The 18,137-nt window shown below is 31.4% G+C and overlaps 2 protein-coding genes across 6 annotated transcripts; one reads left to right on the top strand and one right to left on the bottom strand.

Annotated features, from left to right (window-relative positions):
- The first annotated feature begins 6,265 nt into the window (after positions 1-6,265).
- LOC107618451 (uncharacterized) lies at positions 6,266-12,329 on the top strand. Of its 5 annotated transcripts, none has more exons than XM_016320530.3 (13): positions 6,266-6,545; positions 7,462-7,514; positions 7,977-8,248; positions 8,321-8,395; positions 8,478-8,536; positions 8,694-8,829; positions 9,567-9,666; positions 9,779-9,845; positions 10,325-10,423; positions 10,562-10,651; positions 11,195-11,349; positions 11,588-11,689; positions 11,814-12,329. In XM_016320530.3, exons 3-13 carry the CDS (start codon positions 7,996-7,998, stop codon positions 11,953-11,955), a joined length of 1,278 nt encoding a protein of 425 aa, XP_016176016.1. In that variant the 5' UTR covers positions 6,266-6,545; positions 7,462-7,514; positions 7,977-7,995; the 3' UTR covers positions 11,956-12,329. The 5 variants fall into 5 exon arrangements, with proteins under 5 accessions (XP_016176016.1, XP_088355612.1, XP_016176019.1 ...); XM_088499486.1 differs by having other exon boundaries at positions 7,980-8,248; positions 9,570-9,666; XM_016320533.3 differs by having other exon boundaries at positions 6,273-6,545; positions 9,570-9,666.
- Positions 12,330-13,173: 844 nt separating this feature from the next.
- On the bottom strand, positions 13,174-15,757 carry LOC107619227 (Cwf18 pre-mRNA splicing factor). Its single transcript, XM_016321480.3, has 4 exons — positions 15,396-15,757; positions 15,145-15,274; positions 14,770-14,884; positions 13,174-13,505 (listed from the first exon to the last, which is right to left on the bottom strand). The coding sequence occupies exons 1-4, from the start codon at positions 15,581-15,583 to the stop codon at positions 13,444-13,446; spliced, it is 495 nt and encodes a 164-aa protein (XP_016176966.1). The 5' UTR covers positions 15,584-15,757; the 3' UTR covers positions 13,174-13,443.
- Between the last annotated feature and the right edge of the window lie 2,380 nt (positions 15,758-18,137).

Consider the following 18,137-nt stretch of genomic DNA (forward strand, 5'->3'; position numbering starts at 1 on the left):
ACGAAAAACTTGGAAACTCACTATTTCTCTTCCTAATTCTGTAATAATACGCAGCAAATTGGTTTTCACTTAAAAGAAAAATCCACAAGGTCAAGTGATTAGATATAGAGGAGTGCTAGGTAAACAATGATCATCTTAAACAACATGAAGAACTAGACTTTGATCAAACATTTAGTCCTATTGTCAAGCCACAAACCACTCAAATTATTTCACCATTGCCTTATCTGGAGGATGTTAATTGAGACAATTTGATTTTGACCATGTATTTTTGAATGGAGATTTGCATGAGAAAATTCTTATGGAACATCCTCAAGGGTTTAACAATTTAAATCCTCATCTAGTATATAGTCTTAAGAAAGGCATCTATGGCTTAAAACAAACTCAAAATACAACTTGGTTTTTGAGTTTGTCTAACATCTTAAGGAGGTTGGTTTCTATAGCACAAAAAGTGATCCATTTCTACTCTTTAGATATGCCTCTAATTCTATAACACTTTTTTTTATCATGTGTTAATGGCATTTTGATTACAGAAGATAGATGATCCACAAGAGTTAGAGTCCATCATCATGAGGTTAAATTCTATTTTTTTTTAAAGGACCTAGGCAAGTTTAATTACTTTCTTGGTTTGAAAGCTAACTATGTTAGTCATGACTGTATTATTATCACTCAAAAGATAGAAGAATGCTAGGGGCCAGCAATTTTGGTGTTTTTTAACCATCAATTGGCTATCAATAATGTTTTTAATGGTGTGAGATTCCATCTAATGGTATCTAATGGTGGGAGATCTATCACTTTTGTTTTGATGGTTAAGTGCTGGTCAGAAAATACAAAAGTTGCTGGCCCCCTAGACTTTTCCCAAAAGATATACATCATTGACCTACTATCAAGGACTAAGATGCTAGATTCGTAGATCAATGATAGGTTATTGCATTTACCTTGGAAGGAATTTAATTGTCTGGAAATTCAACAAGCTCATATGGATTCGAAATTTGTTGCATGAATTGGATATTCCAACAACTAAAGCGCATGTTTACTAGGTGCAAATCCAATATTTCACAGTAAATCAAAGCATTTTGAGTTTGATCTTCTTTTTCTTAGAAACCAAGTTACAAACCAAAAAATATTTGTCATGAACATACCCATCCATGACTAATTATAAGTAGTTGATATCTTCACCAAGGCTGTCTCCGTTCATCTTTTTAGCAAGTTCAAGGACAAATTCCGTGTGGCTTCAAGCCCCACACTCAGTCTGAGAGAGGTTGTGAAAGATAAAATTAAAAAAAAAAAAAAAAAAAGATGAGAAACAGATATAATAAGAAGTTAGTAACAACTAGCTATAAGTGTTAGTTAGGTAGTTAGGAGTATTACTATATATAGCAAGAGTTCAACTATTTTTGTAAGCGAACTCATTCACTCTGTAATCCAATACAATTCAGTTTCCAATTCTCCCTGTTCTTTCTCTCGTCTATTCGTTACATTGTTCTTCAATCAGTTGATAACTTATTTTTCAAGATTTCAACTACAATAATCTTAATTCGTATTAATGATCACCACAAATGTTAGATGATAACTAATCTGTATATAATTATTGCAAACTAGTGTAGTTTATCATAGTTTTGAAAATACACTAAAGTATTATCATAAAATTACTTTCCTCGAAAAAATTATATTGTTAAATAATGGCATATAAAGAGTTACATATGATTTTAATTTATATTTGGAATAAATAATTTCGTAATACGTACATAACTCCAAAATATATCTATTTTTATAATAATTGTTGCACAAGTAGTTGTATGTATACGAATAAGTTGTTTATTTAGAATTAGAAGAATCAATTAAATGATAGAGAAAACTAAAGGCGACTAAGTGAAAATAGGTTACCCGAGAATTTGTTAGCATTTTAGATTAAGTCGGTAGAGAAATGTAACTTAGATATTTTGATTATTTATTCATGTTCTACGTAGGAGGCAGAAGTATAATCATAGTATGATCTATCTATGTATCTAAGTGACATTACTAATCAGAAGATACAATGGGGAAGTGAAAGTGAAAGTGAAAGTGAAAGTGGTGGCAAAAGTAGGTGTAATAAGATTCTTGATGAAAAATTATTATTGGGTACCCTCAAAAACGTTGGCACTTTCGTTACCGACCAATTAAGGATACAACATTATTGTGTGTTCCATGACCATAAACCATGTAAGGAAAATCCAGCATGTCAATTCTATCAAGGCACGTTAGATGAGTTACACGACATAGATTGAAAGATACATGTCATATCAAATATATACTATTATGTTCCAAGGGATCCATGTATATATGTCGTGTCTTTCAACTTTGTTGGTGCATGCATGTAATAAAGGTACAATTATATAATATAACTAAGTACTGTTTAGAATTATTAGAAATTAATATTAGGGATCCATTATATATGGATTAGAAGCACAATCAAAAGAGTTAAAAGAAAAAAAATAAAGTAAAACTTTTCGAATGCTAATATCAACAAGTGCATGTTGTCCAACAATTAACTATTTATTAGTTTATTACGTACCATTCACAAATATAATAACATAGTTTGTTGGCATGTACCACTAGCGACGCATATATATATATATATATATATATATATATATATATATATATATATATATATATATATATATATATATATATATATATATATATATATATATATATATATATATATATTTTACTATTAGTTACAATTTTCATAGTAACATTCATGTTATTGGTTCCATTATACGAGCGAGGTCATGTAATGTGAGCTTTTGGATGTGCTCTTAATTTTGTCTTTTTTTTTTTTCTTGTGGGTTACATAATAATTTTGTCTTTTGATTATGAAATAATGTCATTTTTTTTGCATGTGGCGAAAGTAGATAGTGTATCTCTTGATAGACATAAGATAAGGTTATTTATTTAACTTATCGAAACATTATTAAAATTAAAAAATATACATATTAAGGACTTGCATAGTCCATCTTGCACCTCATTTAAGGCCTGATCAAATAATTTAATTCCTGTAGAAATATTGTTAGCTTACCATTTTATTTAACTTTAATTTTTGAACTTAAAATCCATGACAGTTGTGAAATAATGTTACAAAAATCAATTTCGAACAAAAAAGAGAGAAAGAAAAAAAAATTAAAGGTAGGTTACCCTGGCTTCAAGTTTGGGATGCCGTCGTCTTAAACTTGAGTTAAAATTCAAAAAAGAAAAAAATTGGTAGCAAAGTGTGATTCATGTGCTATTTTAATAATTTTAGTGGCAATTCTTTAATGGAAAACAATATTATTTGTCTTGTTGAGAGTTTATATCTAACTAGTGAAAATATGACTCTCACTGTAACCCTTCCTATTTTACCAACGGGTGATGATTCTTTCACATGATCATTTCTACAAAATCATTTAATTGAGTATCATTCTGGAGTTGTTTTTCTTTTAGTATTCATTACTAATAATGGTAATTAATCTCTTAAGAGAAAACATTCTAAAAAAATAGAGTAAATTATAATTTCTATACCTACGAATATTTAAAATATTGAAAAATTTATTTAAAAAAAGACAAAAATAATATTATATTTATAAAAAATAAACTTTAATTAACAAAACTATCTAAACTCTACAAAACTAGCCAAAATCTCAAAGGATCCCCCCTTAATCTAGTGTCGCCAAACTAAAATGGATCATAACCTCTAATTGTCTCGCTATATTGCGGGTTGGTGGGCGACCCACCTAAAACTCTCTTTGAATGCTCAATTAATATATAAATTATGCTGAGTAATTAATGATTTTTTTTGAAAATATAAATAACGGGTTTTATATTAGCTCAATTCAGGTAAAACACACAATATCTTTAAATTATTTACCTAAATTTTAATATTAGAATAGTCATTCGCACACTTAGTGAATTAAACATCAAATATATCCATTATTCACATTATTTAATATGTTTATTGTCTACCTATATTTTATCTTTATTATATAAAAATACGATAATTCAATAAAATTTAACAAAAGACAAACATAAATAAAAATTTAGTCACATTACAAATTATTTTTATTCCCCATTAAATATTTAAACATGAAGTCTAAATACACCATCTAACCTATACCCATAATCATCACTAGTCACTAAAATAGAATTTTCAGCATAACAAATTAAAAGTTTTCCAGCAAAATTTTTTATAATAAATAATAAAAGAAAAAAAATTGAAAATACTAGAGCAATAAAACTTAGAAGAAGATACAGAGAGAGATCATTGCTGCTGTTGTTACTCTTCCTTTCTATTCTTTTATATTTTTGTATTTTTGTTTTCTACTTACTATCTTGTCTCTTCACTAAATATCCTTTAAAAGAAAGAAGCCACTTAGATAAAGAAGTTTAAAATATTTTTTTAAAAAATATTTTTAAATAATAAAAATTTAATACATATAATTTATTAAACTATATTATTTTTATTAAAATTAGATTAGATAAATTAATTTGGCCAAAAAATTGATAAATTACACTTTGAATCAGTCTAAATTAATACTTTTTTATAAAACATAATTACAATATTCTTATTAAAAAAATAACTAATATATTCTTTTATATATATATATATTTATTTATTGAGAACCCTAAATTTTAACTTTTTTCTTATATCTGTGTTGTTATAGGGTTAGAATTTAAAGTTTTTAAAATTAAAAAATATATATAATAAAAATATTTTAGTCATTTTCTATAATAAAGTTATTGTAGTTATTTTCTATAAAAAAGAATATTAATTTAAATCAGTTTAAGGTTTGGTTTACTGATTTTTTGGCCAAATTAATTGATTATATGTATTAAATTTTAATTAATAAAAAATATTTTTTTTAAAAAGACGTTCTAAACATTTTTGTCGAGTGCTCCTTAAAAAAATTTATAAAAAAAATACTACATTATTGTTGTAACTAGAGAAAAACAATTTTTGATTTAAAAAAAAAAAGAATTGTCTTTGATAATTGTTATGACAGATAATTTTATCATTTAAATAAAACAAAAATAAACTCATGTTATCCCACCAATGAAAAAAGCAAATTAAAAACATTAGTGCGGGTCAAGAAACCCTCAATGGATAAGCTATTGGTTTTATGACCTCACATTTTTGTGTGTGCAATGGAAATTTCTGCAAACCTAATTCTTATTTTCTAGTATCCACTTGCAAGTTTTAAATACCCATTCTTTTAATTGCAATATATTATTTAATTTATAGAAGAAACTAAAAAGAAAATGGAGAGAGACGGCAAGCAAAGCCATTGTGTTTGTGTGTGCTAGGAAATGGCCATTGTGGTCACTTGGCATGCAAGGACAACACAACACTTATTCTTGCCGTTGCCACAATTAAATTAAATTAATTAATTAATTATGATTAAAATAAGCATTAAGATTAACTTCCCTGTAGCACAGAAGCTGAGACAGAGAATCAATGGAGGTTTTGCATTATAAAATTAGAGAATATGTTGGAGTTTAGCAAATTGGGCGCCATCTAAACGCAGCACTAAACCAATCCCAATACCAACATTCATAATACATACCATTATACCAACTTGGTGAAGTAGCCTAGTTAGTACCACTTAAGAACGGTTAGATTTTCAATTGTTTTAACAATTGATTTTAATTAATATATATTATATATATTTTTTATATTTTAAATCAACAGTTAAAGCAATCCGTATTTTTGATATATTTAAAATTTTTCAATACATTATACATTATTAACTTATCAAATTAGATATTAATAAAATGAATTTAATATAAAAATAAACACTTTATTAAGTTTTAGTTCATTACATATATAATTTTTATATTATCGATAAATTACTATATTTTAATTTTAATAGTTAATTTTTTATAATATCTCTCAATTCAATACATTAATAATTAATTTGTGACAAATTAAAATTTTATTTAAAAATTTATCATTAATTAATAAATTACTGTATATATAAAATAAAATTCGAATTATTAATACTTATTTAATATATTAATAAATTAATTATTAAACCAGTCCAAAATTAGAGTTTTTTTAACCGTTTATTTGAGGGGATTTGTTATAAAATTTAAATATTCTTAATGATCCTAGTTACTGCTAATGCTGATCTCAAGTGGTGGCTGGATTTGTGTCACAACTTTGGCTGCGTCACGCATACATAATTGGTAATAAATAATGTCACCTATTAGATTATGTATAAATGTATAAATAGATATAATGTAGCATCATTAATAATAAATAATAATTAAAATATAATCACAATTTTCATTTTCTTTTTTGGCTCAAAGAAAGACTCTCTCAGTCTCTCTCTCTCTCTCTCTGAAAGAATCGCTTTTGTTTTCAATTCTGATTTTTGCACATCTTCAGCTACAGGGCACTATTTCTTCTGGGAACCTTCAAGTTCTTCCCTTTTCAATTTTAGGGTTCCTTTGATTCTGAAATTTTTGAATTTCAATTTTGACTCATTCTGCTTCTGCTCAGTTACTGACAGCACTTCATATTTTTCATGGTAAGAAGACTCAAAATAGCATGCAATTATGGGGCATGAATTTTGTGCATAGGAATTTCTGTGTAGTAATCACTTCTTCAAAACCAGTGCTTTATTTTTCTTTTCCTTTTTCGTTTTCCTACGGGTTGATGCTGCTTTGGATTAATACCCTTACCTTGCTGTGGAAAACAACTCAAACCAGTTTAGTTTATTGTGTACTGAATATTGTATTGAATTCTGAAAAAGGGTCTTTCTTTCCTCCTTCATTTGTTTTTTAATCATGTTCTGAAATCTAAGATTCTTTGTTGTTTTTCAACACCCGAGTTGAGCATTGTTTTCAATACCTTTCAAAAGTTTTGAACTTATACTTGTTAGTTAGTTTTTTCTTTGAATACTGTAACATTATTTATTTTATGGAAGAGTGCTTTGAATGTTCAAGCTTCCTTCCTTTAATCAATGCAAGTTTTACCCTTGCGCTTCTGCAATGCTTTGCTTGTTTGGATTTTCATTGAAGATCCTTTACTCACAAGTTCCTAATCCGTTTGCTGATTTTCAGCTGTTTCCTTGTTCCAAATTTATGATCCAAAAAAGCCTTTTGCTTGAAGTTACTTTACCTTGTGCAAGTTAGCCATGTTCTGGTTTGAACCTTGAATTGTTGCATATGTTGGGGGTTCTATTGTTAAGTGTTATGTTAATGGGGTGCACGGGATAATGCTACTTTTTATGGTTTTTTATCACCATGAATTAATTGGTGTAATCTCTTCAAAAAACTTTTTTTCTTTTCTTTTCTTCTTCTTATTAATTCTTACAACAAAAACATTGACACGGACCACACTTGTCATCTCTCATGCCATTCATGTGATATAGTTGCTTTTTTGGTTTTTGTATTTTGTGTATATACTTAAATGCTATTCTTGTGATTTTTTTTTTGGCACAGAGAATACAAGAACTTTTGACCTGAAATAGAGAGTTGCCAAGGCAAAGGACAAGGTTAGTTGGATTAATGTTTGGTGCATATTTGTTAATTATGGTTTCAGATTGTATATCTTTTTTGGTTTGGCTTATATAGGGAAGTGGATAAAGAAGAGTGAACCATTTATGCTGCTGAAAAATGCCAAAATAAACGAAAAATGAAAATGCTGTTGAATTAAATGTCATTTTTTTTTTAAATAATATGGAGAACTAGTGGTACAAGTTAAAATGTAATGCTGCTCGTGAGTAGCCTTCAACCACTTCTTTGTTGGTTGACATTTAATTAGTCATGTCAGATGGTTCTTCTGTAGTTTCGGATGTTGCTTCTAAGTGTTCTTGAAACTCTTTGAACTTTGCTCAATGAATCATCATCCTTTGTTTCTAATAATGTTATGTCCATCAATTTGTTCCAAAGTGCATGTTGTAGGCATTGGAATACAAGATTTCTGGAGGTGATATACTTTTCCTTATTTATATCAGCAGGTGTCGCACTTGGGACATGGGTTGTTTCGCCTCTACTCCGAAGGATTCAGGTGGAAATAGAAGGAGGCCAGGGAGTATTGGAGAAGTTTCTGTCTATGTTCCTGGCTTAAGAATTCCTAAACCTGTTGATTTTGCACAGTCGCTCGGTGATCACTTGTCGAAAAATATAGTGGAACGCCTGTCTGCTCTTAGAACTCGTATAGTTGTAATGGCCAGCCAAGAAGGTCCTACAATAACAAGAACGAAAAAAAAAAGTGCCACACAACATGGTTAGTTTTTGTAAGGATGAAGTGTATTTAATAACTAAGTTGTGCAAAGTTACCTACGAGTTGTGTCCGCAGGAGATTCGACATTGGCAGATCTCCAGCAAGCTCTTGAAGACTACTTACCAGTACTTTTGGGATTAGTCAAAGATGGTAAAGCATGTGTTTCGTGTCTTTGTGCAAGATGCGTGTTCTCGCTACAAGCCATGATTAATTGCTTATCTTTGTTGTGCAGGGTGCCATTTACAATATAAAGTACAATTTGTTTGGGTGAATCAGGAAGATGATGCAGAGGTAATTCACGTCTTCACGACTTGTTTTTCTTTTTTTCCTCGGCGTTTCTGTTTTGGTTTGACTATCAATTTCAAGACTTAAGGTTGCTGACCATTGTCTATTCACACTTTCTCTTTGTTTCGGTGTTTTTCCCCTCTCTCTCTCTCTCTCTCTCCAGGAAACAGCCATGTCTAATGCATGGTATGAAGTGTTGTCAGTTTTGCACTTGATGGCAACGTTATCTCTATCGCAAGCTAATTTGTTACTTCTTCCAAGAACATCTGCCGATGGTTATCAGCCAAAAGTATCAGAAGGTGAGAAATACTTGGTTTCCTTTTTAGTTGCTCTTATTTCACCATATATCCAAAAATAAATAAATAATAAATAATAAATAAAATAAAATTAGTCAAATTAGTCTTGGCCTCCAATTGGAGAAGTCTGTTTTCCTAATACATGACTGCTTTGCAGATTAACCAAAGACAGCAATAAAATATTCTCGAAGTTTTCTATAAATATTTTTTCTACTTTGTGAGTTTCGTGTGATTTTGTTGTCCTTCGCTTGATATTTTATATTCTATATTATCACTAAATTTGATTCATGGACCAACAATATCACAGCATAGAGGTATAATAGCAACTACTAATTGCTGATCTGTTACATTTCTTCCTGAATTGAGGAGAAATCATTTTTATTCTGCTTTCTTTTTTAATTGATCTCGTGTAACGGTTGATGGATTCTTCTCAGACTCAAACCTGACAGTTCATGCACATTTGCATATGAAGTAAAGAACTCTGCTGTTTGGTGGTTTTATGTCAAGTTATCTGTAAATTATAATGGAAATATTATCTTGTTATTGACTGGATGATACAAAGTTTACATAATTATTTTTCACAATGCTGCCTATGTATTTTGGTAGCAGATTAACTAGAAAACAGAACCTTTGTCTAATATGCTGCAATACTTCATTCCAAATGGTGTTGCTTCATTGATGCCATATTGTATATTGGTCTTATTGTGAAGTTTGAACTTTTGGTCATTACTAATTATTAGCAGAAAGCAGACGAGCTTCGGTTGACATATTCTTAAAGGCTGCCGGGTATCTGGATTGTGCTGTTAGGCACGTTCTTCCGCAGTTGCCTACTGAACTCAGGTTCGTTTACTAATAATTCAATGTATTAGATTTTACACTCCTTTATGTATATGATAAAATGTTTTGATCCTTTGATGTTTATTAACATGCTGGTGTTTGATTCTAATTTCAGGAGAAATCTACCAGTAGACCTCGCAGAAGGAGTTCTTCGAGCACTCTGTCTACAAGCATTGGGACAGGTAGTAATATTTCCATTTGTATTGACTGAAAATGAATTGCATGTCTGTTGTAGTTCACTGATCATGCATAAGTTGGAAGATATCTGGCCAAAAATGAATAATAGAAACCCTGCCATATACACCATAAGTATTAAATCAATTTGTTTTGTAACTCGAGTTAATGTGGAAAAATTCTTGCTCACTGTTCTTCTCATATAGCTATTGTTTTTGCTAGGCCTTATCTATCGATCAACCCAAAAAACCACACTGATTTCTTTTCTTGAAGTTAAAAGTTTAAAAGATTGGAAGGAACAAAAATATTAAAAGTAAATTTAACTATTAGCACATGTTGCGCGGTATGTCTTGAAAAATGATATCAAGATTGAATGGAAGCCTGAAAAGGAACATGTTTATGTATAGATATCTCTCTACCCCCATCTCGCACCCAGCATTGTCTATTTTCAGTGTTTAATTGTTTGTTTCTCCCATTTTTTTAATAGGGTGTAGATATCCAACTTGGAATGGCAATTGATAGTACGAAAGCCACTCTTGCTGTAAAGCGTAGGCTTGCATGTGAGATGGTGAAATATTGGCAACAGGTATAAATGCTAATTTATTTACTTTATTTTATTTTATTATATTGATAAATCCTTTACTACATGATTGTATTGAATTGTCTGGCCACTTTATTGATCATCTCTCCCTTCCCTTATCATTAGATGTTTTTTATTTTACAGGCTCAAGACAATATTACGAACCTTCCATTAGGGAATGGTTGGGGCGAAAAGCATCGTCATTTTGTGAAATGGAAGTATGTAGAGGCAAAGGTTTGTATCCACTCCCTTCCCCCAGATATGGCCAATAAATGCTGCTTATAAATATAAGTTGATTCAAATAATGGATTATTAAATGTAAAATATGGAGTTAGTGTGGAAACTTGCATTGTTGAATGTCTATCTTAAAATGTCTTAGGAGATCAAGTTCAGGGTCTTTTAGTTAATTATTCTAGTTAATAGATCTGATTTAGACTAGTGGCTGATATGTGGAATACGTGGCAAAGTTGATGCTTATACTGCCATAGAATGAAGAATACCAGAGGATAAGAGGATGATTAAATCGTTTCCGGTTCTAGTGATGAAAGATACGAAATGCTGTTCATTGGTGTTGTTGGTGTTATTGTATCTGCTCCCTTTGCTGAAATAAATGGTGTGGTAGGAAAGGAGGAACGAGAGAAGAAATACGCTGAATAATAAAAGAGATTATATTGATTTAGGCAAGTCCATGTGCAGTCACCGATGATTATAGAAAAAATCTTAGCCGAAGCAAGTGATGTTTAGTTCTTGGTGTGTTTGTTTTATTGAATTTACCAGGCTGCAGCATACTATTATCATGGCATGATTCTTGATGAGGGAAATACAGAGAAATCTCATGGGATGGCTGTAGCTGCTTTGCAAGCAGCAGATGAGTATTTCAAAGAAAGTAAGAAGCTGTGCGAGGCATTCAATGCGGCCCCTCCATTGTCAAGGTAATGCATTGCATTCCGTTACGTGCATCAATATGATATCCTACTTTGTTTTCACCCTGAGAAAAAAAATCCCATAGTATATTCAGTGCTTTGAGGAGTTTTCTTCTGGCCTCCTTGTTGTCGCCGTATTTATGAAACGGTCCTAGTCACTTGGCACCCCGGACGACTGTGGTTATTATTCATTTATTTATCTTTTTTCCTTCTCTTATGGTCCATCTAATTGGCACTCTTGTTGCAGAAATGCGCCACTTTGGGGTACTATGAAATATCTCTCTGAGAAGATTCCTAAAGATACTTCAAGCAAGGTGCGAATCAACCGTGATCTGTACTCTTACGAGAGGTAAACTTTATAGACCGAACGATTAATTGTCTCCTAAAATTAATTTTGCAGAGATTCATTCTTAAATCAAGGAATTACAGTGACTAATGAAAATCTTGTGTTTTCTTTGTCAACTTTACTACAGAATCATGGAGACAGCGCCGACATTGCCCGATTTTGCATTGGCCTTGAAACCGGATGAATATCAACTTCCTCAAGTGGATTCTTCTTGGAGAACAGAAAATGTGAATGGGATACAAACTGCACCAAACCATATCAAAGTGTGAAAAGAAATTATAAAACCTCTAAAATTGCAGAAAGGTCATCTCATCTGAAAGAAATGCAAAGTTCAACTTCAAGCTCAGAAGGGTGATTTCTCAATTCTTGTTAATAGAAGGAACAAAAAAAAAAAAAGAAAAGAAAAAAGATAGCTATTTCTGACTTTTTCTGTACCTAACCTTTTTTTGTCCCCCCATAAATTTGTTCAAAGGAAAAAAAAAAAGGTTCAGGCCTGCAACTGGAGATAGAGCTTGAAAATAAGTTTGAATGCAAGTTGTGTACTAAGGCCCCAGGAAAGGGTTTCATTGACATTAATAAGAACATTACTATTATTTTGTTTCAAAAGCATCTGTGGAAATATTTATAGATGTGATTTGTGTAAGGTTGAATTTTGCATTGCAGAGAAAGAATGATTTGATTTTAGGTGTCAAAAGTCTAACAATTTGTAGAATTTAAGAAGGCCATACTCGTAGCCATTGATGGTTGATACTTGATACAAAGGTGAACCCCCCATTTATAAAATAAACAGATTACACTGACATACAAATTAAGTCCTTCAAAAACAATATATAGGAAAACCAAGAAAGAAGAAAATTTGATGCATACAGATCATGGGAACTTCAAGTTACTACTAAAACTATTTTTCGATGCTGATCACAAGAAACTTATAAAAGGAAAAACATATAATTTATCAATGAAACACATCAATCGAAGCCAGCATATAAATATATGTCGGATCCATTTGGTTACTTTGTGTGAACTGAATCAGTAACGGACAAAATTAAAAGTTCAAGAAGTTTAAAAATTCAATCAAAATTTTATTAGAATTGAACTAAATATAATAAAATAATATATTGTTTAAAAAAATAATTTAAGAGAAAAAAAAAGGTCAATTTTCACTAAATACCAAACTCGTTCATCAGTTTTTGACTAATCTTTTACAATATCAGGTTGAACCGACTAATTTAACCCAAACCATGTTACTTTTAGTCAATTTCAGTAGTCCTCCACCATCGTTAACTTATGAATCCCTTATGAATTAAGATTAGGAATTAATTTACTACAGCCAAGGAACTTGGAAAGCTGGAAACTTGATCAATGCTACATACTTCCGCTACCTACTTTCAAGAGTCTTTCTTTCTTTTCTGTACATTGTTGTGCTCATGCATCCCGAAAACAAAAAATAAAGCAACTATGTTTAGATATATTCCAAAAAACTGAAAGTAAAAACTGAGTGAAACGAATATGTAATTTAATGTAGCTGCCAGTATTTAAGATATTTCCTTTACAAACAATTCTAAATTATCTAATTCTCATTACTTGGTCATTGAAAGAGGAGTGAATGATACAACATTGAGTTATTGACCGTACATAGCAAAATCGCAAAGACTTGTGCATCAGAACCCAGTTTTTGTATGCATCAAGCAGATTAAATGCGGTGGGATTTAACAAATGCTTCGATATATGTATCTTCAGTTGCAGCAACAAATTGCAATCTAATCTGTTGTGCCATTTGATTCTTCTCCTTCAATCAACTGCTTTTGCTTTTCTTGTTCCTCTGTAAAAAAACACAAAATCATAGTTATGGCTCCATGTTACATGTCATACGAATGAATTATTATTTACAAAATCAACAAAAAAAGGGTGGCTTAGCTAGCCTAGAAGAAATAACAAGGCGAACCTATGAGAAGTCATATTGCTAACAATGCTTAATCTTTTATATGTTTTTCACATAGCACCCAACTGGGAAAAAAAAAACAGAACGTACCTTTTTTTTTTTTTTTTAAATAATTCAGGCAATAATCCCACAATTTTACAAAGTTGAAAGAAGTGCAAACCAAGATATAGTTATTAAGGCAAAAATAAATAAATAAATGAATAAAAAGCACTTTTGGGCATGTAAATTAGACTCAACTGTCAAGTTTAATTTTCATCCATAAACTTTTATGTTTTGGTTTGAGTCTTCTATCAAACAATTAGGTCCCTAATTTTGTCCAGAATGCAATATACCCACATAAATTGCCTACATGCACGCATATAGCATCAGAGTGGCAAGGACATGATATTAACATTTCAGTTACATCCTATTTCTGGTGAAAAAGACAGCATTACATTTTGGAAAAATATACTTTCCAATCCAACTTGGAAGTTGGAACATCCAGTGGTGACTGGCCCTACATTTTGCTAAGTATATCTCAACATAAGAATGCCAAATCAAAGATGGGATGACAAAAACAGTAAAGAACATAGATAAGTCTAAATATTTTTATCATGGAGAGAGAAACTTTATTAAATCTAGCCAGCAGTAAGAGATGGTTGCGGCTGACACTGTTGACAAATGTGATCTAGAATCAGAAAGGGAAAGAAACTAAACACAATTCTGCCATTTGTTGTTGTCAACAACAATCACTTAAACATCTTCAGGCAGATGCTTGTCTCACCTGAACGTCGCACAAACAATTTCTGCGAGTCCATCAGCTGGATTTAGCATTCAGTAAGTAGTTTATCAGATTCGATAACATATAGGGTTTAACAGGAAAAAATAAATTTTCACTGGTGACAACAAAACTTGAGGCAAACTTAAATGGCAACTAGTACCATCCTTGCCATTACCTAATATATCTTAGAATTAAGGTTTCATTTATCACAAGTATGGGTAACAGAAACATGAATAATCATATAATAATACATCATAGGTTTAATCACACAAGAAATTCATAAAAACCACATCATACCAGAAAAATTGGACTAAACAAGTAAATAAATCAACAGAATATGGAAAAAAGTGGGAATTGGGAGGCAGCTCAGGCAGGGGCACCAACCCATAAGCTTATAGAGAGCCTTCTGAGTCCGTTTCTCAAGCTTATCGAGCTTCTTCTGCACATCTCTCCGGAGGTCCCAGTTTGGTTTCTTGGGAGCAATATTCAGAAACGGATCCTAGCGACCAGAATAAAAAACAAAATCAGAACAAATTCCACATAACAATTGATAAAATATAGAAACTCATATATAGTTGTCTTCATCTAAAGTTGACCGTTGAAAACTGTTGGATAATTTGACATATTTGGCTAAATTGTCTACTAATGGTTTTCAATTATGGACTAACTGCACGTGAGTAGAGTCAGGTGGGGGAGCTGGTGTACCTTGATAAAAATATTCACATACACATTCATTCATATACATAGAAACGAAGTTACCTCAGTAGTGTCAGGTGGAGGAGCTGGTGCAGCAGGGTCCTCAAACTTGGGGAGCACTGCAGGGGCAAGCTTCCCTTCCTGAAGCTCTTTGTCATGAGGCACATAGTTCCGGAATTTCATACTCAGGTTCCTGCATCAAAAAATAACAAACAAAAAGAAAAAAGAAAAAGAAATTGTTTGATCAATCATATTATATGAACCAGTATCCCGAAAATTTAATTAAGAAAACAAATTAAGAAAAAAATGCGTACTCTTCCTGATCATCATCATCATTGTGAGGAGCGTTGTTGTTGTTGGAGGCGGTGTGATTAGGGTTAGAAGAGGGATCTTGGTCTTGTTCGGGAGCGTTGGAGAGTTCTTGTGCGGCTCTGAGAGCGAGGAGCCTCTCACGACGCGACGAAACTGCTTGCTCAATTGAAGAATCATCTTCGCTACCCATTTCCAGAATTTAATTCCCTTTCGCACTTCAACTTACTGGTTACTGGTTACTCGTACTACAGCAACACTGTCTTTCCACTTTAAGATACTTGTTCGATCGCAAAAACCCTAATGTGCACACCCGTTACGGGTTTTAGGGATTTTGGCAATTGATTGTGTTTTTTTTTTTATTGCCAAATATCGAAAATTTTAGATATTCGGTAAAAATAATTTTGAAAGATCAATATCATAAAAATGAAAACAAAATTGATCAAAATAGCAAAATGTATTCTTTTTTATAAGTTAAAAAAAAATAACCTCTGAATTTAAAAAAAGTTCTATATTTAATCCAAATTTTTGAGATATTTAAATATTTATTTAGCATATTTATATAAAAAAATATTGCAATACTTATCTTTAGATTTAAAAGGATAAATAACTAAAATATCATTTAAAAAAGTTAATATTTAGATTGTGTTCAAAATTTTAATTTACTTAATTTAGCCTCAAAAATTAATATCTATGATTCACGTTAGTTTTTGGTCTGATTGGCCTTCTTAATAGTTATCTAATGTGACAATCAAAATTATAAGCTTTAATTTGGTCTTAACAAATTTTTTAAAACTCTAATCTTCATTTTCATTGAAAAAACCCTAATCTTCATTTTCATTGAAAAATAGAAGACCTCGTAGATATAACAAAAAATAAATTCAAAATTACTTTTCTACCAATTATGAATTTTGAAAACGATACCTAACTGACAAAGATAAAGAAAAATGACGGTCCACTACTATGATAGTGCTCAAAATTAACATACAATTCTAATTCTTATTAAATTTTTTCAAGATATGCCTATGTCCAATATCACGGATAAAATTAAAGAGAACCTTTCTATAAAAATGTGAAAACATGCGATGGCAATCAATCCCATATTGTAAATATACACAAAAGTACTTACGAATCAAAAGCTCCTAAATCATCGAGCAGAGTACAGAAATTGATGGCCTGTTGATAAACCCCATTTGGTGGGTTTAACTTGTGTTGAATTTAGAGGATTTTATCGCCTTCTCCCACATTTATCCAATGAAATAGCATGGTTTTGTAAATTCTCCTTTAATTGTGCTTAAGAGTGAAAACATGCTTTTTAGGACTTAAAATAGCTAAATTTAATTCACTTTGATTCCATTAGATGCCTTGATATGCCTAGATTTAGGAGGCAAAGATTGGATTGAAGGAATGAAGAAAAAACATGTAAAAATGGAGAACTCATGAAGAAATGAAGGAATCGCAAAAGCTGTCAAGCCGACCTTTTCGCACTTAATCGATCATAACTTGAGCTATAGAGATCCAAATGATGCGGTTCCAGTTGCGTTGGAAAGATAATATCCAGGACTTCAAAATGATATAAAATTGCCATATTTGCATCAGGTTTAGGGGTGCGCACGCGCACAGTATACGTACGCACCGATGGTTGCACATGATTCACTTAATGCAACTCGTGGCCAGCGATTTTAGAAGCCTTGTGGGCCCAATCCAACTCATTTATGATGCTATTTAACCTAAAGATTGAAGGGAAATGAGACACTTTAGTCACATTAGTTTAGTTTAGATTAGTTTTGGAGGGAAAGTTAGTTTTAGAGAGAGAAGCTCTCACTTCTCTCTAGGATTAGGATTAGGTTAGATCTAGATTAGGATTTCTTAGATCTAGGTTAATTTCATGCTTTGATTTACTTTTCCTTTATCAATTCTTGTTCCTCTTCTTCTCCTCTCTCTAGTTTTGTATTTCAATTCTTGTAATTCTCTACTTTTATGTGATGCACTTTTGTTCTTCTATTTTCTCTTTAATGGAATTCATGTTTTGATTTCCTTTATTGATTTGCTTTATTGTTGTTTAATTCCTTGCAATTGAGTAGCGTAGATTTACTTTCCTTGCAATTTTACTATGTTTTCCTTTTATGCCTTCCAAGTGTTTGATAAAATGCTTGGTTGGATTTTAGAGTAGAATTTTATGCTCTTGGCTTGGGAAGGTAACTTAGGAACTCTCGAGTTATTAATGTCCAAGTAATTGATGATTGGGAGCCATTAACTCTTGATCTCACTAATTGAATTGGTGGAGAACTAGGACTTATGGACTTGGATTGACATAGCTCATTTGACTTTCCTTTACTACTAGTTAGAGGATGATTTAATGGGGTTGATCCTTGCCAATTCTCATATTGTGGTTAGTGATTAGGATGGAGATCCTTGACCACCAATCCTTGTCAAGACCTTTTTAGTTGTTAGTTTTTCATTGCCATTTATCTTTCATGTCTCTTATCCCAAAAACCCCAAAACATACCTCATAACCAATAACAAGACACTTTATCGCAATTCCTAGAGAGAATGACCCGAGGTTTAAATACTTCAGTTTATAGATTTTAGGGGTTTGTACTTGTGACAAATAAATGTTTGTATGAAGGGATTATTGTTGGTTTAGAAACTATATTGCAACGAGATCTTATTACAGAAATTCTATACCGTCAAAAGATCCAATCATCAAAATGGCGCCGTTGCCGGAGAATTGCAATGGTGTTATG

Source organism: Arachis ipaensis, chromosome B9 (assembly GCF_059453495.1).
Source record: "Arachis ipaensis isolate K30076 ecotype BB chromosome B9, ASM5945349v1, whole genome shotgun sequence".
Taxonomy (NCBI): domain Eukaryota; kingdom Viridiplantae; phylum Streptophyta; class Magnoliopsida; order Fabales; family Fabaceae; genus Arachis; species Arachis ipaensis.

Coding starts and splice junctions, on each gene's coding strand:
- LOC107618451 (XM_016320530.3), top strand. CDS start 7,996: ATGGGTTGTTTCGCCTCTACTCCGAAGGATTCAGGTGGAAATAGAAGG. Junction 8,396..8,477: donor TTTGGGATTAGTCAAAGATG/GTAAAGCATGTG, acceptor TTTGTTGTGCAG/GGTGCCATTTACAATATAAA. Junction 10,652..11,194: donor GGAAGTATGTAGAGGCAAAG/GTTTGTATCCAC, acceptor TGAATTTACCAG/GCTGCAGCATACTATTATCA.
- LOC107619227 (XM_016321480.3), bottom strand. CDS start 15,583: ATGGGTAGCGAAGATGATTCTTCAATTGAGCAAGCAGTTTCGTCGCGT. Junction 15,275..15,395: donor GATGATGATGATCAGGAAGA/GTACGCATTTTT, acceptor TTTTTGATGCAG/GAACCTGAGTATGAAATTCC. Junction 14,885..15,144: donor CTCCACCTGACACTACTGAG/GTAACTTCGTTT, acceptor TCTGGTCGCTAG/GATCCGTTTCTGAATATTGC.